This window comes from Pararge aegeria, chromosome 8 (genome assembly GCF_905163445.1).
Source record: "Pararge aegeria chromosome 8, ilParAegt1.1, whole genome shotgun sequence".
Classification (NCBI taxonomy): Eukaryota; Metazoa; Arthropoda; class Insecta; order Lepidoptera; family Nymphalidae; genus Pararge; species Pararge aegeria.
The window spans coordinates 11,618,808-11,642,977 of NC_053187.1; the positions used below are offsets into that span (position 1 = coordinate 11,618,808).

The 24,170-nt window shown below is 34.6% G+C and overlaps 1 protein-coding gene across 2 annotated transcripts in view; it reads right to left on the bottom strand.

The window, feature by feature from the left end:
• Positions 1-24,170, bottom strand: part of LOC120625555 (afadin) — a 74,309-nt gene that overhangs the window by 49,568 nt on the left and 571 nt on the right. For both annotated transcript variants that reach the window (XM_039892609.1, XM_039892608.1), the window contains exons 2-9: positions 22,051-22,119; positions 10,338-10,468; positions 8,712-8,820; positions 7,569-7,759; positions 5,442-5,598; positions 3,164-3,289; positions 1,345-1,502; positions 21-102 (exon numbers count right to left, since the gene is read on the bottom strand). In XM_039892609.1, the coding sequence (XP_039748543.1) occupies positions 21-102; positions 1,345-1,502; positions 3,164-3,289; positions 5,442-5,598; positions 7,569-7,759; positions 8,712-8,820; positions 10,338-10,445 (931 nt within the window). In that variant the 5' untranslated portion in view covers positions 10,446-10,468; positions 22,051-22,119. The remainder of the gene's footprint in view (positions 1-20; positions 103-1,344; positions 1,503-3,163; positions 3,290-5,441; positions 5,599-7,568; positions 7,760-8,711; positions 8,821-10,337; positions 10,469-22,050; positions 22,120-24,170) is intronic.

A 24,170-nucleotide genomic window follows, 5' to 3' on the forward strand; every position in this document is an offset into this window, starting at 1 on the left:
CTATGTATCTAAGTACTTACTGCGGTGGTGATGCGTCATCACGACAGCGAGCGGACACTCGTCGTCTTCTAGAATATATTCAGAGTTGTCTGCTGTATCCACCTGTTTAAGAGAAATGAGAATAAATGTGTATGTTAGTTTAATTAAAACAAGTTGTTTGTATACATACGAAATTAAAAAGAAAACACATTGATCCACTAATATACTCCATCAGCGTAGCAACGCCTTCTATCCCTTTATTTTTTATATTCTACTACAAATTAGCCCTTGACTGCAATCTCATTTGATAATACGTGATAATGCGGTTTAAACTGGTAGGAGGCTAACCTTCACGGGATCAACAGTTATTTTAAACCTAATCGTTTTGTACACGTGCTCGTGCTTAGGACAGTAACTCAGCACGGTCCAAGCCTCAGTCAAACAAGAGCAGACCGGAGAAAATTCATAAATTAAAATTTCCCGCCGGGAATCGAACCCGAGACCTACTTAGAAGACTTGCGCTCACCACTGTGCCAGGGAGGTCTTTTAAAACTAGCCTTGTACTTCTGCTTTGCAGTATTTATGCTTTGTCTAATTAAAAATGATAATTTTGACAGTTCACAGTAGGGATGAGGTATTGTATAATAGTTAATAAACCTCTTTGATTTAAAATTATTTTTTTCTTAGAACTTGGAATCGATAGTCACTGTTCAGATTATAATTAAACATATAATTTATTTTTTGAAAAACATACCGATTCCCATCTATATTGTGTGAAACATAGATAATTGCAATTAACTTATATATTTCTAAAAAATAATAATATTGTGAAATAATTGAGTTGACTGAATCTTTTATTATTTTTATTTTTAAACCGATATCGATAGTTTGTAGTTGTTCTTTATGCGTGGCATTCCTAGTGGGCGGTTCCCATCAATGAAGTACGACATCTGAATTATATTTTACCGGAGAGGAATACGAAACTTTCCGAGCGTGAAATTGCCATAATTATCATACTAAGTTAGACAAAGCGTCTATCGCTTTTTATGGTATATGCTCACTCTTAGCTCACAACACTGTTCATCATATCCACTTACAAATATTGATATTTTTTCTGTTTTTTACCAATATAACGATATTTTTTTACGATTTTTTGTTCAAGTTGTTTACGCCATTTCATTTATTAATGAACCAACGAAAAAAATATTTTGTAGGGAAATAATAATTACAAACTAAAATTAATATTTACAATAAATATAAGCCGTCCAACTGTTTTGGAATTAGATTTTTTTTAAATATCGATACTTTTAACTGTTATTTAATGAGTTACTTTATGTTCATAAAAGTAAACTTTCGTTTTTTTACCTGCACGACGCAGTAATGGTGCGGGTCGTGTCTGGACAAGCCGTACTTATCGAGCATCTCACGCACGACTCCGGCCGCAGTGTCTCCTACTGACAGCAGTAGCGTCTTGTACGGTACGTCGGGACACAGAGAAGATCCATATATTTTCAGAGTTCCACCTGGACAAAACACAAATGGGTATACACAATGAGAATGAGTTTCTATTATTCTATTAAATCACATCTGGAAAAATAATTCTGTGATAAACATGAATGTTTTTCAGTGTCTGGGTTTTTTTGAATATATTATAAGTATTTATGTGTATTCATAAAAATATTCATTGGCTTTCTTAGTACCTAAAATACAAGCTACGCCTACAAAAATGAGTCTGATGTGGAGTGGTGACGGCAGATCAGAATAGTTATCACCACCTCTCTCCTTCGCGCGGGTGTCGTACGAGGCGACTAAGGGAGTATAACAGAGAACGGGCAGCAGCCAACCCTCCCCTTGGTAGAGGCTTTTAGTTCAGCAGTGGTCTGTTATAGGCTATCGATTGAATGAGTCTTACGCAAGAAAGAACTTCTACGTAATGGTCCTGAATTATGCTCATGGAAACGTACCGTCCCGCTGATACGCTGATACTTAATATTAAATAGAAAATCGGACTACTTTTCAGTTTGTGTTTTAAATTATTAATAGTGCTTAAATTAAATATAACCATAAAAATATTATATATTTTTTTGTACAGCGTACCTAATTTTATCCAGCGTTATCAAAATAATTACGTTTTGATTAAGTTTATTTAGGTCTCAATATGTGATATTGATTAAGTATGTGCATATAATATTTGGAATATAAGAATATTTACAACTTAGTAAAATAGGTTTATGAAAACATTACGTACGATAGGTTTAACATATTAGAGCATTATCAAAATAATTTTGGTTTCATTAAGTTTATTAAGGACTTAATATTACGATAAGTTTAACATATTACAGCATTATCAAAATGATTTTGGTTTGATTAAGTTTTTTTAAGGACTCTATATGTGATATTACGATAGGTTTAACATATCACAGCATTATCAAAATTATTTTGGTTTGATTAAGATTCGATATTTTTTATTGACAAAGGATATATATGCAAATCAGGTTTGAAACATTAGATAGAATATAAGTACCAAAAAACACGCTTTATTACATTTTTTAAATGCCGCGTAAACGGTCTCAGTGTACAGCGTGACGTCATCCGTGTTTAAATAAAGCGATCGAGTAAACAGATACTTTTTAAAATCTTTTCAATAAAATTGAAAATAATAGCATATCACATATGTGCTGTTTAGTACCGCATTGTACAAATACAATAAATATTAATGGTTTTTTAAACGAAGGACGAAGAACCCTGGAAACCGGTAGTTTTCAATATTATAAGGATATATTTCTGATTTGACGGCCGATTGGCGCAATGGGCAGAGACCTGCTTTATGAGTCCAAGCTTTCGGGTTCGGATTCTCACTTGACAAATGGACATTGTTTGTGTGATAAACATGAATGTTTTTCAGTGTCTGTTTGTTTATCTTATATTATAAGTATTTATATATATTATTCATAAAATTATTCATCAGTTATCTTAGTACCCATAAAACAAGCTACGCTTACTTTGAGACTAGAAGGCGATGTCTGTATTGTCGTAGTATATTTATTATTTATTATTTAGATTTTGAATATTGTGGCATAATACATTGACATATCTAAAAGAAATATTATATAATTAAATAATAATGCTCTAAGCGATCGAAGTAAGTTTCCTTGTTCCATATCTAGTAGCAAAAATATTTTACCCGTGTCAGGGCCGCCGTCCTTAGAGCGGAACTGCTGCAGTTTCCGCTCTAGTTTCTGCTGTCTCCGACGCCGCATCACCGCCTCGGGATTGCTGATGCTGCGTGTGAATGAGGTCTCCGGTAATTCTGCACCAAAAATATATCTAAATACCCAGTGTTCTGATCTGAACTCAAAAAATGAACTAAATATGAAATAAGAACTTTTGTACTGTTGATAATTTTTATAACAAAATGACGTTTCTTAATGACAAGGTTGCTAGAAAAATACACAAGATAGAAAAATGAATGTTAAAATGTAAATTGTTGATGTTGGAAAACAGCAACTGCTGAGTTTCTTGCCGGCTTCTTCTCGGTAGAATCTGCCTTCCCAACCGGTGGTAGAGACAGACGTGATGTTTCAAAAGTGCTTATATTAGGCCTACTTGAAATAAATTAGTTTTATATTTTTTAAATTTTGCTACATTTGATCCATTATTTTTTAACATTCATGATTTAAATTTTAGTTTTAAATTATTGTTCCCTGTATTTGAATGATGCTTAAATTTTGCATACACTGTAACCTAAAACCTTTTTAAATATGTAACAGCTTTAAAACGTGTATTTTGCAAATAAAGATATTCTATGTTCACAAAACTATCTACGGAAATATAAGAGACGTCATCTATCATTACCATCACATCAACGCATTAAGCGGCCCACTACAGAGAACGGGTCTCCTCACACAATGAGAAGGAGTTAAGGCCGTAGTCTCCACGCTGGCCCAGTGCGGATTAGTGAACTCCACGCACCTTTGAGATCATTATGTAGAACTTTGTTTAACTTCACAGTTGAAGCAAGCGATATTTTTATAACTTAAACGCACATAACTTAGAAAAGTTAAAGGTGCGTGCTGGGATTTGAACTCGCCCCCCGAAAGTGGAGTCGAGCTTCTTCCCAATGCGCTATCACCGCACTGAGTCATCTATACAAATATTAAATTGTTCAGATGAGTTCCCTTAAATAAGAAATGTTTATTCAGTTTGAACGCGATAATCTCTGAAACTACCAGTTAGATTTCAAAAATAATTTACTATAATAATGTACTGTAGTGGTAATGGGTCGATGATGATGATGAAGAAAGCCTCGCCCACAATATGGGCGGGCTGTGTAGCAACGTATTGCATTGCGAAACATACATAATTTTGGTACATAATTCATGCTCTATCGCACACATCAGTCAGGCCACGATTTATTGTACAAGCTAATAAGCTACGTGTGCGTAAATCGCTAACGTAATTCTCAGAAATAAAATCAATGATTTATTTTTGATACAGATAGCTGACAATTATTTTGTTCACAAATCTCTAAACTGAAAGGTTTTAAAATAGTTTTTTTCTTATTACACTACAAGAGAGACCATGACTGCAATATCGTGCATTTAACATTTTCTTTTGTTATTTTTAAGTTTTTCTTATGGCTTGCATTTCTTTTAATAATTAATACATTTGTTTTATAAATATAACCTAAAATAAACTATATAACTAAATAAAATCTAAAACGTCTTCGAAACCACAGCAGCGAGGCACAGTTCCTAAGATGCTGGCAGCTTTGCCCCTTTGGATGGCCAAACTAATTCGTTGGCCAAGGTAACTCTAGGATCACCGGTAGACTCGATAACCCTTTTCGATAATTCTTTGAAAAGAGCTTTTTCTTATTGTACTATTACTTTTGTTTAACTTTTTGTATTTTTACTATTGTTTGTAATGTCATTTTGTTGTAAATGCTGTGCACACCTTTAAGTGGCTAGTCACACTGATTAGAAACAAGATATTTGTAATTTTCCTTTACTATGTATTGTGAACAAGCTGTTAGTGTTCCTTTAATAAAAAATAAAATTAAAATAAATAGTAATAATCACCTGGTCGTTATTGCTAATGTAGTTTAAGATAGCAGTAGACTAACAGGTATGTTAAAACCCTATCCCTATCGGGATCCACGCGGCGTCATACCGGTCCACTTAATCGCTTGGCGGCACGTATATGTCGGGTTGTCACTAGCCATTGCTGAACCCAGACAAGCTCAGAGGAAATTCAGAAATTATAAATACTCTAGCAGCCCCAGGTGGAGGATCGAACAAAGGCTATCCAACTTATAATATCTCACCGCTCACAACCGTGCCATGGAGAACGTCATAGTGTCCGATTTTTTGTGGTAGAAAAGACATTTTTAGATATATCAAATTAGGATAGTTTAGAAATTACATCGGAATCGATACAAATTATCGAGAATCATTACGTACCTGTGTATAATTTCTCCGCGACCGGTCGATTCTCATCATTCGTATCGGACTTTAATCTAGATAGCTTTTCTTTCTTCTTCAACTCTTTTTTCTCTCGTTTTGACAATTTTCGTTTAAAATTTTGATCTGCCTTTTCATTGACCGACGTTAATGGGACCTGCAAGGAAAACAAATAAGGTTAAATAATAATTTCAAATGATTGTTGTCATCCCAACAACGCTTCTAATCTTATAATATCGAAAGTAGCTGCGTGAAATAAGTATAAACAAATGTAACTCACTATCGCATTTAACCCGGTGCCATTAAATAAAAGTTTAACACGAGGTGGCCATCTCATTCGCACAATATTAAGCGTTATATTGTGCCTTTTATAAATCTATTCTTTATTGGATCAGGTTACACTATACCAGTAGGTTTCTCAGGCTAAAAAGCAACCTTTTTATTATTCCAAGACCTGAGTCAAGTATGTCAAATTTCATCAAAATCAGTTAAGGATTTTAGAATGAAAAGTAATAAAAGCATAACGCTTTAGGTCTACACCATAGGTCAGTGAACTTAGAGAAAATATAAATATTTACTATTCATAGGCGGCAATAACGCCAGCAGACCATCTGGCATCAAATCATTCAGATAATAAAGTTTGATAAACTGACTAATAAATTGATAGAATATATTTAAAACCCGGTGATAGCCTAGAAGGTAGGCGGTATGACTTCTGATTCCCAATAAGCGGTAAAGCACGCACGTCTATCTCCTTTGAATTATTTACGTTTAAAGCAATTTAATAACACTTTATTTGATAGTGGCGAAAAAATTCTGTAAGCATATTTTCTGCTGTTTTTACCACATTTCATTACCACATTTTTGATCGTAGCGTGATGTTATATAGCCTTAAGCCGATATCTAACACAAAATAAAAACCTATTCGAACCAGCAGTTCCTGAGATTACCGCGTTCAACTAAACAAACTCAAAAGCTTTATAATATTTTAACTGGAGAAAGTATATGGGTACTTTCTCTGTATATTATATTAGATGTAACGTTGAATTTGGTACCAAAATATCATAGAGTTCCAAGCCGATATGTGACAACATAGATTATTTCTACATAGATTGACATTTTGAACATAATATTATTAGTAATAATAGATTAGGACATGGTCGCGGTTCCATACCTATTTCGTATTATCTCTTTAACCATTCCAAATTATTTGCAGTGAAAAGAAAAAGTAGTTTGTGTTATTTTTGAAAGAATTCCTAATTTCTAACACTATAACCAATAAACATGGATGGCCTAAAGATTTATTATATTTATTTTATATTAAAAACTATTTTTTGTTAAAATATGCTGTTGCTGACTTTTTTGTAGACATTATCAAGCTCTACAACTTTTCTATAGAACTCAATCAAAGAAAGATAAGAAAAGTTTTCTTTCGATCGCTTTTAAGACTTACTTTGCAAATCCGACAACTACGAAGTTATTTTCAATTTTTGGTTAATATATATCAAGATTAATGTGGCTTTTTATTGGATAAAAGAATTTTCAAAAACGGCTCAGTAGATCCAGAGATTACCCCGACAGAACTCACAAAATTTACCTCTTTATAATATTAGTATAGATTGACGGGCCAAGCTGATGGCCGACCAAGTGGAAAACCATCCATTAAAAGATCATTACTTCGCAGGACATGAACGGAACACGACCTGCAACTTTCCGCTCTGTGTACCTCAAACTGAGGCGTAGGTGATAAACCTCATGTGACTACACCAACTAACACACCAACACCCACTCCCTTCGGACTGGAACATAGCATTGCAAAAATGCTGCTTGGCGGCAGAAAAAGGCATGGTGGTACTTCATGGAAATGGTTTACATGGAAAGAAACGCTTCTTGCAAAGTGCCGCTCTGTGCCCTGAGGCGTAGGTAATAAGCCTCGTGAGCTTGTTATAACATAAATACATCCCTTCAGACCAGAACACAGCTATGCTGCTCGGCGGCAGAAATATACATGGCAGTAGTGCTTTTCCGGACGAGCTCTAGCAATCTACTACTTTCAATGCCATCATTGAAAGTATTTGACTTTCGGTATCGATCTCATGTAACGTTTGAAAAAAATTGTAAAATCACCTCATTGTTAGTAAGGCACTTGAGTAAGAAGCGTCCCTCGCGGTCGTCCGCGTGCCAGTTGAGCTGGACGAGCAACGGCTTCTCGTGTGGCTCGAGGCGACGCTCATCGTCGGGTCCGTGCGTCTCCCATAGCGAGTATAAACCCAACGAGAGCATGCGCATATCTGGACGGAATTTCTCGATTAACGTTTCTGAAAAGATAAAGAAACAATACATACTACAACATCGAGTCATGTTACTTTTTAAAAATTAATGCAGCCTTCCAATAAACTCGACAGTAAAATTTCATCATCGTTATCATCATCACTTAAACCGATAGTCGTCCACTGCTGAACAAAGGTCTTTTCTGGGGCGTTCCAAAGTCCACGATCCTGGGCCGCTGGTGTCCAGCAGCTCCCCGCGACTCCTTTCATGTCGTCTGTCCTTCTCATTGGGGGTCGACCAACGCTGCATTTACCGGTGCGGGGCCATTCAAACGCCTTGGGACCCCAACGTCCATCGGTTCTCGGAGCTATATGCTCCGCCCATTGCCACTTCAGCTTCGCGAATAAAAAGCAATCTTATTAAAATAAAATGCGGGTCATAAAAGTAGAGACAAATATAATCTGCTTAGTTAAGTAATGAACCCCATAGTAATAGGGCAAAACATATTTGGTCCCATATAAAAGCTAAATCTAAATTCATAAATAGTTGCTCTAGACTTACAGAATGATTTAAATGTTGTGGTTCATTTATATATAATCGAGTAGCGTACTAGAGGCAGACGTGTGATACTTATGTATAATTTTATTTCGTGAAATTATCTTATTTCAATGGATAATCAAAATAGAAAACACGGGCATTCTATAACATATTTTTTAAGTATCGATTTTAGCTCAATCTTTAATGGCATGTGAGCACTAGCATCTCTAAAATACGAAATAAAAATAAAAAATCCCGGGTTTCCTTTAGTTTTTCGAGATAACAAGTATTCAAAATTCGTCTCCATACTGAAACTAGTTTTACTATGACAAATTTCGTCAATGTCGGTTCGGTCGGCGGTTGAGCTGTTCTCTGTATGTTAGAAATAAACAAAACGACACACATTCGCATTTATAATATTAGTTTGAATGTTATTCAGATAAATCACACGATAATTCTTACCTATAACATCGCTAACAGTAGCGTCAGAGGCAACACGGATGCACTTGGTAGCTATCTTTTGACCCGAATCTTGAAAGTAGAATCGCATGACGCCATGAAATTCTAAATTCTGTAACAAAGGAGGTGTTGTTCTGTAAAATTGAGTTACAAAGTATTAGAATCAATAAAGGTAACTCATAACGTTAAACTATTCAAATACATACCTAAAAGGGAAACCTAATTATCTTCTTTCGTAATAACGAGTTTTTATCTTTGTTTATTTGTTTAAACTCGCTATTGCTGGTTTCAAAATCCGATTGAGCATTTGATTGCTCATCTTCTTAAAATAAAGTTATAAGCTTCTTCATTACGCTACGACTGCCAATAGCCAAGCAACGAGAGGTCGGTGCGACGCAGTAGGTCGTAGAATGAATGTTGACGCGAGACAAAACTTATCAGAAGTTGCGGGAACCTGCTGGTATATTTTATATGTTTTTCATATAAAAATCATCATCATTTCAACAGATTGACGTCCACTGCTGGATATAGGTCCATGTTTGTATTTTTATAAATATAATACATTTAATTTAAGTATGTATAACATTTAAATAAATTGAATTTCCTACGCAATGAATTAAATGTGCGTTCGTGGAATGACATAATGCATGATCCGTTTCCATCTACCTAAAATAACGAATAAGTTTGTAGCAGTAAACAACGAAGGCGGTTCGGTTTCAACACCGGAAAGTTAATCTTGATCCTATTTTTAGAAAGATAACAAAGCTAACACATATTATATCTTTGTTACCCATTTAAGGTACATTTAACATTAGAAATTACAGAACGATTGTAAAAAATGTCAAAACATTTTGTTTTTTAATTTACTTCAAGTTAGCCCTTACAATCTCTAAGATGATGTGTGTGTTACAGTCTCTAAGTGAGCTGACCTGTCAGGGCATAGAAGTTATATTAAACTCATACCACTAGGCAGTCTCCACACGACATTGAATAGTACCGGAACACTAAATTACTAGGCAGCACTTTTCGCACCAGACCATAGCAGGGAAAATTCAGAAATTATAAATTCCCAAATTGCCTCTACTCTAAGCTCAACACTGTGCCATGGAGGGCTTCAAATGGAACAAAAAGAATCGTTTATCTATGCAAAAGTTGTCTTCATAATCGTTGAAAGAAAACAAAATCTACCTACTTATGTTACATATTTTAACAGGCAAATACATATTACGAAATAATTAACTTTTATACTTTCGTAGAATGCAGTTGTCAAAATTTCGCGCGACTTTCGTGGAAGCAAGTGGCAGTGAAAGCGAAGCGACAAAATTCTTACGCTAAGTTCAGACGAAATTATTACACGTCACGTAAACGTGCCTAGGTGCTTGAGTAAGCACCTTGCATATAGGTATAGACGGATTAGCACACCTTTTGATTCCTTAACAGAATTAAAACATTTTGACGGCTAGTTTGGCGCAGAGCTGACCGCTGCTATGTTATAAGTGGGAACAGGTCTAGTCTGCTGGGTGACTGCTGCCATTGCTGGTTTCTACCCTACTAACGAACAAAGACGTGCCGCCAAGCTGGAATACATGGGAAGCAAAGGTGAAATGTTTTTAGGATAGTATCGGTTACCTCGTTGGGTTCACTGAGTTCAAATAAGTCGAGGCGGTTGGCGTTCCATTGCTGGATCATGTTGCGGAGCGCCTCGCGATCCAACATCCGCTTGTCCGCCGCATCCATCCTGTCACCGCATCAAGCAATACCTACAATTAAAATTATTGCATAAGTTAAGTTTTCACAGAGGAACTAATTACTATTCTTAGATAAAGTTCATTGCTCTTTGATAAATTACAATAAAAGAGATTTTGTGACGATTGTTTATAGCAGTCTCGTGGCAATCACTTGACTACGATGATCTTTGTAAACATTTTACTAGCAAAATAATACACAAAGGTTCTTTAGGGCCTGTTTCACAATCTTCTGATAAGAATCGGCTAGCTTCTTCTTCTTTTGCTTATTTTGGCTTTTAGGAGATGCAAATCAGCTCGTTGTACTATTCCTTGACAAATTTCTTCTCCTTCTTCTTTAGATTTATGGCTTTTCGTAGTGTCAAAACAGCACAATGTACCTTTACAAATTTTGTCATTGTCACTCATGAATAATAAATTGCCACTCGACATCAAGTAAGAAAGTGACAAAACAGACCCTTAATCTCTTTGGTCTCATACTTTGTTACAATATTGCTATGTCAATACTACGGTTCTAAGGCGGAAAATAATTTACACGGTGTACTCAATATTCAGCAAGGAGGTATCCTATACAAGAATGTGCTATTTTCTTGGTTATTTCATTGTTTCAAACAGTAGTAACATAGTACATCAATGACTCAAAACCTCTATGGCATTTAGCCCGAACAGTTTTTCAGACTTGTCTTCATTTACACAAGATAGCGGCAGATAACAAAATAAATTATGAAGATAAATATGATAACGACTTATTTTCATTCATATGTACGATGTATTTGCTTACTCTATTGATATTTCCACTAACATTTTGGCCACAGGCGTTTAATTATCACATTAAAACGCCTGTGTTCTAAATTATAACTAGGTAAATCACCATATTGATAGATATACTTATGCTACTCAGCGAACGGAATGCTTTTTTGGACATTTTGTAGTCAAACTCGAATCGAAGGATTAGGTATAAAATATCTGAGGTACTTATATCCTAAACAACGTCATCAATTGGCCGTCAGACGCAGAACTATAATAACTCCAGAAAGACTCAAAGATTTTAATTAGACTTTATAAGTGAAGTTTAACTTCAATTACGTGTACAACTGCAATTTTAAATAACTAAAATAATAATATGACGTCGTATATGACTATTAAAGCATAAAGCATAAAGATGTTTCCTATGTTAATAGATACCATTATAATAAAATATATTAGATATATATAACATATTACATTATAATACAATTATAATTGGTTTGTTTTGATAGCCAACCTTTCACTTTCCGCTAGTTTCCCTTGATGTCATTTACACATCGAGGGAAACTAGCTTAATGGTGCGTTAACGGTGTTTACTTTATAGAAAACGTTTTTAAGTGACGTTACCGTACATAATTAAACCTTAAACGTATATTATATACATATATATTTTTATACCTCCGGCATCTTTTGTTAGTTAAAAAGTGAATTTCTACATAAGAAAAATAGAAAGAAAGAGTGATTATGTTACAATAAAACGTAACTAAACTAATATATATGTATATATATTTTTATTAGTAGGATGGTGTCAAAAATGCTAGCTGAATTTCCGAGCTGAACAACCAGGCTGATCCTTTGCCTGGTGGATGCGTCAATGAACCGCGGTGCGTCGAAAGTTTGTTTTTGCTCTTTAGACTCCACGGCCTCAGGATCTCCATGGCATATGAAACTCTATTCGAAGGGCATACGCTTTTTACCGTTTTTAGCCATCTTAGGTGCGGCTCCCGGTCTCGATGCTGTCTCCCTGATTTTAGACGAGGCTGCAAGAACCCTTTTGATCGTGTAATTTAGAGAACCAAACCGAAATAGTCTACCTTCTTTGGGAAGAATTTAAAATCTCCTTTCTATATAATGTATGTTATATACTCTACTTTCATATTGAAGGAATGAACTGATATGTAGGTTTAATTGTTTCAACAAAATATTATGTAACGATGTTTAGTTATGATATTAATGTGTGAAAAATAAGAAAACTTTCAAAGTGGGCGGTTCCGGGCATTCGTCATGAGCAGCGCTCTAACACCTACGTTTGTATTTATAACGTGAACATATGGCCCACCACGCCGCTCCGAAGCGCACCGACTACCGACCAAACATCGACGTCCGTAAATCGCGTGCCTTTTATAAATATTAGGAAAATGTGGCCAACATTCGATCGAAAATAAATTAACATTCCGTTCTCAATCAGTAACTGAGTATATTCAGACATTAGTATTAACGAGAGCGCAGTTTGAATCCGTTGAAAATGTGCAGGGTTTTCCGGTTAATGCCTACAAACCAACTTACAATGCACTAATACAACTGCTTATTTTTACCAGTGGTTATACTAAAGTCTAAATAAGACATCATGCTGTTGATCTATGCTAATATAGTAAAACTGTAACGGATCAAATTCAGTATATTAAAGGTATTTAAAAAAATAATCACTCTATTATCGACACTGAATACTTGCCACTTCCTGTGTTATTGAATACTTTTATAACTTTACTTTAAAGCTCCTGAGAGCAGTTTTGGTGATAAAAACCGCGACGATGTACCTATCTCTGAGTTTGTTACTTTAATGACCAAAAGTTCAATTACTAAGGAAGATAAAAAAAAGTTTTGTTTTTTTTTTTTTCAATTTAAAGTTACGTTTCTCAATTCAGAAAATATAGGACTCAGTCACTAGACTCAGCAGATGGACGGACAAAGAGCATTTCACTTAAGAATTTTGAAGTAATTTAAAACATGTTATGTTTTACTTATAAAACAGCGAAGCTTCAAAAATAGCACTTCATCATAACCACCATGCTTCGTATGTTGAAGATTTTATAATACTTGGAAACGTGATTGTTTCACATTATCCCTGTAAGCTTAACCAGTAGTAATCAAAGCAGTCGACGGTGTTGTTATGGTTAGAGCTGCTTCCGCAATTCGGCGTACTCACTGCATGAAGCAAACGTGCTCATATATACAGTATTGGTTTGAATGTTTAGAATATTATACATATTATCTTAAACGTTATGCCCTTCCGACTAAGATGTGCCGCTAAGCGATTAAGCGTTCCGGTACGATTACGCACCGAAACCGATGAGGGGTATGGGTTAAATATGACTGCCGTACTCCCTAACAGGTAAGCCAGCTACCATCTTAGACTGCATCATCACTTACCACCAGGTGAGATTGCATTGAAGGGCTAACTTGTAGTAAAACGAAATAAGAAAAAAAAAACAAATTAATGAACCAAAAATAAGTGCGTAACGGAATCAGTAACTATTTTCGCGACTATTTGTTATTGTAAGAGGATAAAAAAATTCTGATTCGGATTGTTTTTACTCAATTGTTAAAGCGCCGATCCCACAGCTGGAGGCCTATTAATACACTCGGCGAGCGGTCACAAATCACACGTTCTTTTTAGTTATAACAATATCTGTATCGTTATTGCCACTTGACAGTATTTCATCGCCGGAAGATGATATTTGCTTTTCAGGATACCTAATTGGAGATTCAAAGGAAAGAGAAAGCACGGAGTGCTTCCTATGTCTGTTGAGAAAACACGAGAGGAATTCTCCACATTATTTCCTAAACTGGTAATGAAAAAATGAAAGTGCATTCTCTGTAAACTTCGCGATCGGTGTGTAAAGATCTAAGCCATCACATCACGAAACGCAGAACCATACCACGCAAATAAGCCATTGTGTTTTGTTATTCACCGTTGCAATATGGTACCAAGTTGTAAATCGTGTCGGAAGTTCACGCTTGGACGCCGACCTTGCTCCTTCCCGTGACAAATTTACAAAACCATCATTAGTTAGTGTAACACAAATGCATGAAACTTTTCATGCTAAACAACAGTGGTGTACACAGAGATTTTGACCAGGGTATGCATAAAGAAGGAAGATGCCATGAAATAGGAAAATCCTTCGCATTTATGAGTTAACAAAAGTTTTAAGGTAGGCAGAGCTTTTGTGCTTGTATGAAGTGCACGCCAATACTCAAAGATGTATAACATAATATGTAACATCAGAGGCAGTTTTCACCCCTCTTTTTACCGCGGGTGTCTATGAGGCGACTACGGGAATATAACGGAGAACGGTGATCATGGGGAAACCCTCCCGTTGGGAGAGGCCTTTGGTCCAGCAGTGGATAGATAGGCTATCCATACTAAGCATAAAAGCAGGTCTATGTAGGATTCCATGTTCAAACGAGCTAACCCAGTAATTTCATTGTTGGTTCATTTTCAAAAAATATTTTGTCTTGGGAGAAGTTCAGGGCTCAGATATAAAATAGTTAATGTAGTTAAACCCACGGCGCGAAACAAGTTTAAAATATTATCGTACATAGATCAAAATATTGTTTTATCACCCTAGGTATATTATGATAGAACATGAGTTCATCTCGCAAGAAACATTTAATTTTTTTGTGCCCAACCATTACTATCAATTATAGAGAACGGTTCTTCAATTGGATGCGTTCTCGTATCTTATATTGTGTCAATATCTTTTAACAAACTAAAATGAGTCATCACCAAGATCACAAGCGAAGATCGCATGTAATAAACTAAACTTTTTCTACTTGTACCAAGGTATCTAGCATAGCCTTGATATCATCTAATACTAAACTATTTTAACCAAAATCAAAACGTATACTATTTACCTAATGCATCAAAGAAAACAAGAGTGTATAGTAGAACTTACTGATCTCTACTTATAAAGATCAGTACTAGAAGTTCCATAGTCCATCTCCGAAAATCGTCAAGAAGCCTTAAAATGAGTCCAACCCGTGAGCCTCGTCTCATTTTATATATTATATTGCAAATATAAGGAGAGTTGAAATTTAAAGGAGTCAATCAAATCTAATAATATTATGTATGTAGACTTTAATATTGCACCTTGATACGGAATACTTCGTGTGCAAGACCAACCCGCACTTAGCCGCTTTATTGGTATACAGTATTTCTTATTACGTCAGTGACAGTAAAAGTGTTTTCATTCTTTTAATCAATGCAAATGGTGTGAATTCGCATTCCAATCGGCAAATAACCTAACGTGTAGTTAACCAAAATATTTTGTCACCTAAGAAATTACGTTTTTCTGCGTAGTAGAGTTTATCATTTTTAAACTTTTATTATATTCTTAAAATAATTATACAACACAATAACGCGAAAAAACACTGTTACTATGCATGGTGGTCTAGGCTTGGCTGTAAGCGTATCGTGGGAACAAATTGAGTTAAGCAACGAAGGGGGTGCAAAAAGTAAATACGGTGCACCGACCCTCACGGCAAGTGCATAGGGGCGGAACAAGTGGACCTATCGCAATGTTACACCGACCCTTGAACCATTAAACACATCATTGCCATACGATAATTTTCTGCTTATCCCACAAAAAAGTGGAGCTCTTTGGATTTTGCGAGACAAGTGTTAGCAGTCACTTTAAACTTTAATGAGTAAGCAGAAAAACATTTAGTTGAATTACTTACTAACTTTCATATTAATTATTATTAAAAGTTAATAATAATTAATATGAAATCGGCTTAGGTAGATAAATGTAGTATGTGAAAGTTATTGATTAATAAAATAAATTTCCCTTTCTGGCGCAAATTCACATCTTTACTTTCATATTTGCTACGGAAGCTTCAACAGATTGCTTAGAACTAAATTAATCTTATAACTGAGATTAAATTAATAATTAGTTTCTCGCAAGTCGATATCATTCATAAGTGCGCCCTAACCTTACCTTCATATCTGCATTCTTAGCATTGAAATTGTTTTATAAGTACACGGCCATTCTAGCGGTTTCTGCGTGCATAGCGACTTGTTGTGACAATTCACCACTCACACATACATAGGCCATTCAAATGATCTCGTGTTCATCTAACTCAAGTTACGGGAATCGTGAAACTTGATGTCTGCGATTCGCTTGATGATCGCACGTTGTAAGCGGTGCGAAACGGGCATGAGAACAAGGCCCCTGTGTGAAGAATGAAGATCCCATGTAGGTTATGTAATGTACAGTTATAGAATGTCACGCAACACTAATTGATGTATTGCGGTGCATTCTGCTACTTGACGTCGAAGACAACCCACGCCTTATATGAGATGCGTCCTAAAGTGTAATACATAAAACCGGCTCGCATATCGCTACTCTTGGTGTAAAGTTGTAGAGGGTCGACATGTAAAACATGTATAAGTCTTCGGTATATTCTAACTATAAAATGTAACTTAGTTCTTATTAAGCTCAATCCGTAAGATGTAAAAAGTTAATATGGTTCTTGGTTCACATAATATTAGGTTTAGAGTTAAGATAATATTATACTCATAGACAATCGCGCATTCGCATTGTATAGGTGTATAGGAATGGAATGTAAAGGAACCAAGCTAAGGTAAGATATTATCATGACTCACAAAGAAGGCACGCAGGTCGTCGGCAATCTACGACGTAGGTACTTATTGCTCTTAAAACCCAAATCTTGAGATTTTAATTCCTTTAAGCGTGAGCGTCTTTATTTAAAAAAATATTGCGAAGCTTTAATTCAGTTTTTGTAAAAATAAATAAATTAGATCTTGTCGATGCTAGGTTAAAAATTGATTTCTGATTACAGATAACTAATATGATTACATCATAAATAGCCCAACAAAATAGTGAAGAACCTGTTGATATGACATTCTTGATGTCAACTTTTCTAAATCTATCTGTTAGAAAGGGACACGCAAAAAAAAAATCATAATTATGTATCGCTTGAACTACGAATATCTCTGCACTTGTTATTTGCGTATATAAAGTATTTTGTGATTTCAAACAGCAACTCAGTTTCATGTTATCCATACCAGAATCAATAATCGAAACAATTTATTACTAAGACAGATAAATCTAATTTGCCTATGAGCGTTTTTGCGGGAGTAATTTTTTTTAAATGTAATTTACAACAAAACCTTTAATTTATAGTTTTTGGACATAGTAGACAATTTTGAACATCGTTGGGCAGTTTTCAAAATTAGTAATCATGCCTATTATACTTTTTCTCCTGGAAAAGCCCCCGGAGATCATTTCCTCGCGATGCAAAAATAAAATTTATTGCATCCTGAACAAAACAATTTTTAGCCATGCATATTTTGCGAGGGATTATTTTAAAATTGAAACAAGCGCAATACGAAGTTCCGGGCAGCAGCTATTAAAACATTCAATATGTTTACAATCAATTCACGTTTCCTTCAGTGGCTCGTCGTCAATGTAACTTAAGCTGATTTAGAGAGTAGTTGGCAAAGTGATAGTAGGGCAATAGTAGTTAGCAATCGGGTTTCGTTCCGGTGCAGAGAGAGCTTCGCGAGCTGACTTATCTGTCTGTAGCAAGCGGACGTTGCGAGCGACCACACTACGTATTTTAACTGACTTTAAATAAAGGAGGTTCTCAATTTTTCCCCCAATGTAGTATGTATGTTCTCACTACGCCAACCATTTCTTTCCCGCTTTCCGGCAGATCTGCACGGTTAGCAAGAAAAATTAATAAAATTAACGTGTCCACTGGCCAAAGCACGGCAACCAGGGAATGATATAAACTGTATTGTTTTACCTAACTACGATAATAGGTGTTTTTGTGAACAATTTTTACCAAAATAACACATGCAAGACGGCACACCTAACATTAAAATATATTTACAAGGTTCATAAAAGAAATTGTATATGTACAGATATATTGAAGTCGGGCGTGCGTTATAACTTATAACCAACGCACACCAGAGACGGCAGGGCAGGGCAGAGCATTTTTCTTTGCCGAACGTAAATTCATCATAGGTAACTAGCGCCAGCGGTAACAAGATTCAGATAGTGATCTCTAAATATCACTAATAAATTAAAGTCATGAGTCAGAAAGACATGAATTGAAATCTCTATCTTCAATAAACATCATCGGTTCTAATTTATTACTATGGGTTGAAGGGATTAGAATTTATGAGAAAAAATTGAGGCATTTTATTTATAGAAAAAAAAAAAGTTATCATTCCTATGGATTCCTTGTTTTACTGTGAACTGTTTTTATTAAATAAATATAGAAACTATAAACACCTTTTGCACCATTCAAAACACTAAACCGAGATCTGAACCACTTCGAAAACCAATTACTCAATATAAGCAATTACTATTTATAACAGAAAATGCTTCGTGTAGGGTTTCATCACTGAATTGTGAATTTCATTAGACCAGTAAAATTGTTGGCGACGTTGTGCACACATGGATCAATGAATATTCTGATATCGTTTTGGCATGACATTTTTAAGGGAACATAATAACCATAGTAATTGCGTCGGTATATCGACCATCAGTTTATGGGGTAGACGGAGCCAGGCACCGCGTGCCGTGAGCGCTAAAGCTAAGGGAATAATTTCCTCCCACACGCATGCTTCCTTAAAAAAATACACAAACAAATGCAATCTCTGCCCTATTTCTTGACTTAAAGGACAATGGAATTGCTTTCACTGATAAGTAATGTCAGTAAGGTTCTGAATTAATGAAAAGACATACAAAAAAAAATTCAAAAGCATCATTATAGTAAAGTCAATTGAAAAATTACGCATGTACGCTTTTTCAATTGTTAAATAATTTCAAACATACTAGGCCACCTGACCAAAAGGAAATATGATGAGCAATATAATACGTTTTTACCCGTGATAATTTAAACTGGATGGTTTTGTCAGGTATTAAAAAGTGAAGGTAGGTTTATTCGTAATAATAAGTCAAACTTGTTGGATTTATTAGATAAAATCGAACAATACAAGTGTTGCGGCAAATAGTGTAGTAATTCGTAGTAAAATTCATACTATTAAGAACTACTATAACAAGCTATTGTTTGGTGAAATAGCTTTTGTTAGGATGTGGCTATTTGTTGGTAATATGTTGCATTATACCTAGACCGTTTAGATTAGCGCTAAACAATTTCTTAAAACAGTAACACTTAATAGGATAATAAGTTACTTTTAAAATAAACGCTTTTAAATTGCATACAGGATTAAACCACATTATGACATTTTAAATATTAATATAACTTTATTAAAAACTATTGGTAACAAATAACCCACTATTTTTTAATAATCTAGAACTACGTCAATCTTTTAGATTCTACCATATCTAATTATTGTATGTAGAAATTGTAGAGGTCGTTCGCTTGGAATGTGGAAATCAATAGCTGCACTATTAGATTAGTGTACGTAAGCAAGTGACCACACGTTACGCGAGCAGAACGAACGTACGCAAAAACATTGGTATACCTAGCTATTAAACGACTAAGCTGCTTACTTAGTAGCCCGGATCATACTTTATCTCAGTTGTGTTCAGGTCAACATTCAAATGACTACAAAATTTAAACCTTTTGACAGTAGCGACTTGCCTAACAAACCAATATTGCTCCTATAACAACTGCCATTATCACCTCAGTTGTCTAGTCATAAATATTTTTACCCATCAGTCGTTCATAATATTAATTTCTGGGTTTTTCTTTATCTTACTTATCTTTAGGCCAACAGTTAAATGACTAACAAAGTATTGAGATTCTCGCAAAGGATTTGACAGTAGGAATACGTGTAAGAAAAACGTTAATTGTTTATCACAATTACCTCCATTATCAACTGAGCAGTCGAGATTTTTTTTTATAAATAATTCGTCTCCCATCCACTCATTACATGCCTTACATGAAGCGCCATAGTAAGAGTTACTGATGTTTGTGATGAGACAGTTCAGTTAATAACAGCAGTACAATACAGACAGAAAGAAAAAAAGATCTATTCAGAAAACAACTCAGTGTATTACGTGCATTCTTCATAATTGCTGGAGTCAGTGTCAACGACTGACATTTATAAATAAGTTAATTTATTTACTTTAGCTAAAGCCGATGACCTTTTGGGTCGACCTACATTTTTATCTGACTTTTTGACGTTTTCACTATCTTGTACTCCACGAAATTTCGTTTACATAGTAAGTACCACCGATGCCGGCATGTACGCTAGACGCGTTCCGCTTGGCAGGCTAATTGAATTAGTAGCTAGCCGTCGTGATGATGCGGTACCGATTGAGCCAACAGATCCTTATTTACTTTCCACTCTTTGACCTAATTATTATATTAACGTCTTACTTAAAATTAATGCTGAATATTATAAATATTAAATTCTTCGGATCACTTTAATCGCAAGACTCGTAAAAACGCTTTTTAAGCATACATCTATTTACCTACTCACGACGTCGAAATAAAAAGTAAAATATGCTTTTGGTTTGGTTTAACTTTCCTGAAAAAACGACTTGACCGATTCCGATATACCTAGATTAATGCACAACATAGGTAAACAGAGCAGTTTAGATTCGGGATAGGGTATGAAAGTAGACGATTTAAACAAATAAGTTCGCGAAGTCCACCGCGTTTCGTAAGCCTTTCGTTCCTTTGAAGATCCCTCGCGGTGAAACGTCGCGCGTGAGAAAGTATAAAAAGACGCAATCAGCGAGAGAAAAGCGCACAGTAGCTGGGAAAATGAGAGCTTAATAGTTTATTTAAAAATTCAACCAGCTTTGACCCACTGCCAACGTTGCTACTTCAGTGTAGAAATTACCTATAGGTATGAAGGTACTTAGCGAACTGCGTGCGTAAGCCGTAAAGGTATTTGTACGTGTTATGTGTTTTAATAAAGAAGGAAACACTTATGAATTTACAACAGCTAGTCAACTAAGTTAAATATTATCAATAGATATAAATATGCTTAAATGTATAATACATATCTATACTATTAATATAAAAAGTAACTTCGCTAGAAACTTGGTAGGAATTATCTGTCCAATTCGAAAAATAAAATCGCACTAGATACCTAATCCGTTTATAAGAGGGAAGTTTTATCTATAGAAAGATGCTATATAATCAGGCTTCGACATATGTTACCGCGAGCAAAACCTATAGTACATAATTATTATTCAACATCTTTAGGCCTTTAGGAACCGTGTTGGATTACTTACTTATCTGTATTGATTGCCCCCATAATAACTCCTCATATACTTAACAACACATGCAATTTGGTTTAAAATAAAGTTATTACACTCCCAAACTAGTGAATTAGTTATTTTAAAAAGCTGAAGCAGAATTGAATTAAAATTGAATTGTATTAAACAGAATTGGCGCCATTGAAGTAATAAAGTTTTAAAAATACGAAACTATAGCTAACTAAAAAACATCTGCTTCTATATAGCCTTGTAATGTACAGTCACAATTATATAAAACAGACAGTAAGGCTGCCTACTTATTAGAAATGTGCGAGGATGCGTGGCGAGCTATGTGTGTCATCCTCATTCTCAGCTCATTACCATCAGACTACTTAAGTACAGGTCCTGATCTCTTGGGAGGGATTAAAACCTTTACTCCAGACCCTACACACTACTTCAAAACGGGTTGGTGGTAGGTTTGACGATTACTCTTAAAGTGCCTCGCGAGACACGATGATGAACAACGCCAATTTCCTAACTCTGAGCAGGTAGTGGAAATATCTTAGCAGAAAAACACAGTACCATGCTTTCCCAGAGCTCAAAAGTAAATCGTTATTTGAAGCTAAGTAACATACTTACGTTAAAGAAATGTGCCCTTCAAAACTGGTCGAACAGCAAATCGTGTATTGTATACCTACACCATGCTTTCTGTAACAAGTACATTAAACTGTGAATAATGGTGTCATTTTGCAGTCAAATTAACATGTATGGTAATAGGTCAGTCATCAGCGTAGTTGCAATTATGACCTTAACAGTTAATTGATAATAAACATTGCAATAGCTTAGCTAGTGTGATATCTCAATGTTCTTTTTTAAATGAAACATGTGTTCATATCACGATAATAATTTAAATAATTCTAAGTATTTCGACCCAGTTACTTGGATAGTGTCTGCTTTTGAGTAGAAAGATTCTAACCGTGTCATCCAACTTGAGACCTCATATTTCCACAATCATGTTGTGTCACTCCAATTAACTGGGTTGAAATATCGACAAATATTCAAATTTTTAACATGATATTAAACTGTTAATCAAACTGTTAAACGGTCAACCATTAACCCCATCTTCAGGAAAAACAACTAAATAGTGTAAAACAACTAGATAGCAAGAAATAAATATATTCTAAACATTTTTAAAATGTAGAAATTTAATACTATCTATATACAGGCATTACATTCCACTTGGCACCAACTTAAAAAAAAAATTTCTTGCTTTTTAGACTTTAACAAAGTTAGTTCTTCTTTGTCTAAAAAAATTTGTGATAACAAAATTAAAATTAACCACAATAAACTTAGTTTATAAGAGGTTTGTATTTGTTAATACTTTATGGTACAAACTTCAAGAAACTGTTCACAGCTGTTTCACACACGTTAACTAAGGGGTTTTAATGTTGGTGCAAAGTAAAATAAAAATAAATACCACCACGTAGGAAGTGAAAAAAAAACAGAGATTTTTGGTAAATAAATGCACATGAGGTACCTTTATGAAAAAATAGAACAGATCAAACCTCCTTTTTTTTATTAGTTTAATAAGATTTCAGCCTGAAATAATGGTATGTGTCTACCAAGCCAGAAGATCAATCAATACAATCTTTTTTATCCACATGTGCTACCACTAGACTTTTTTTTTAGATTTGATTAGATTTGCTAAATTCAAAAAAACTTACAGGGTTGATTTTATGTAGTTTTTCCTGAAAAAGAATATATTGAGGGGTGCGTTCAATAGAGGATGGTCAGTTAATAGGTTCATAGAAAAGCTATTTGTTAAAACAAACTGCTTTTCTTTTCTGCTGTTCTAGTTTTTTTTATATAATAATAATTATTTAATAAGAACTAGAACACAGTGAAACTATAGAGTTTTGTAAAAATCAAAGATATAATTGACTATCATTGATGGAAATATAAAGATCTCAAGATATAGCATACTTTTTAAACTTTAATTATGGTGAAATAACACTAGGTAACATAGGTTATTATTCATTATCAAAAAAATTGGAGATCCATAAGAAAATTGCCAATCCAAATGAAAATAATCTAACCCATCTAAATCAATCTAAAGTAGCACATTTTTCCCTATTAAATTAAGTACTTGGCATTATTTCACAATTTGTGACATTCAAATTGTGAAATAATGTACTACATAAATAAAATACTCATTATTACCTACAAAAAAGTAACTCTCATAGTTAGATTGGAGTAGCAGCTTTTATATTCTAAATTTTTTTTAGATCCCCGCTAGAAACAAAACTGGGCTACATTAGTATTGCAGTATTCATTCTTATTCAATTAAATAGTTTCATCAATCATGAAGGATAATTATTTAGAAATGAAATACTTTTTTATTTATTCTATCCAATCGGACATTTAATACAGAAGTTATCACAAGTTTTAAAAATTTAAGAACTACACCTACACTTTAAAATAGGCCTTAAAAACAAAAACAAACATGGGCAACAGCTAGTCTATACTTAATAATATTATAGTTTTTTTTAAGCTATAGGCTCTGAAAGTACTGGACGGATTTGAACCACTTCTTTACCAAAAGAAAGCTAAACTATCACAAACGGTACTTAGCCTACAATTTATTTTCAAAGGAATTAGAGATTCTTAAGAAAATTCTAATAATGTAACAAAATGTTTCATTAAAAATTCAACACTTGGCGTGTGCTGAGAAAACTATTGGTGATGTATAAAAATAATAA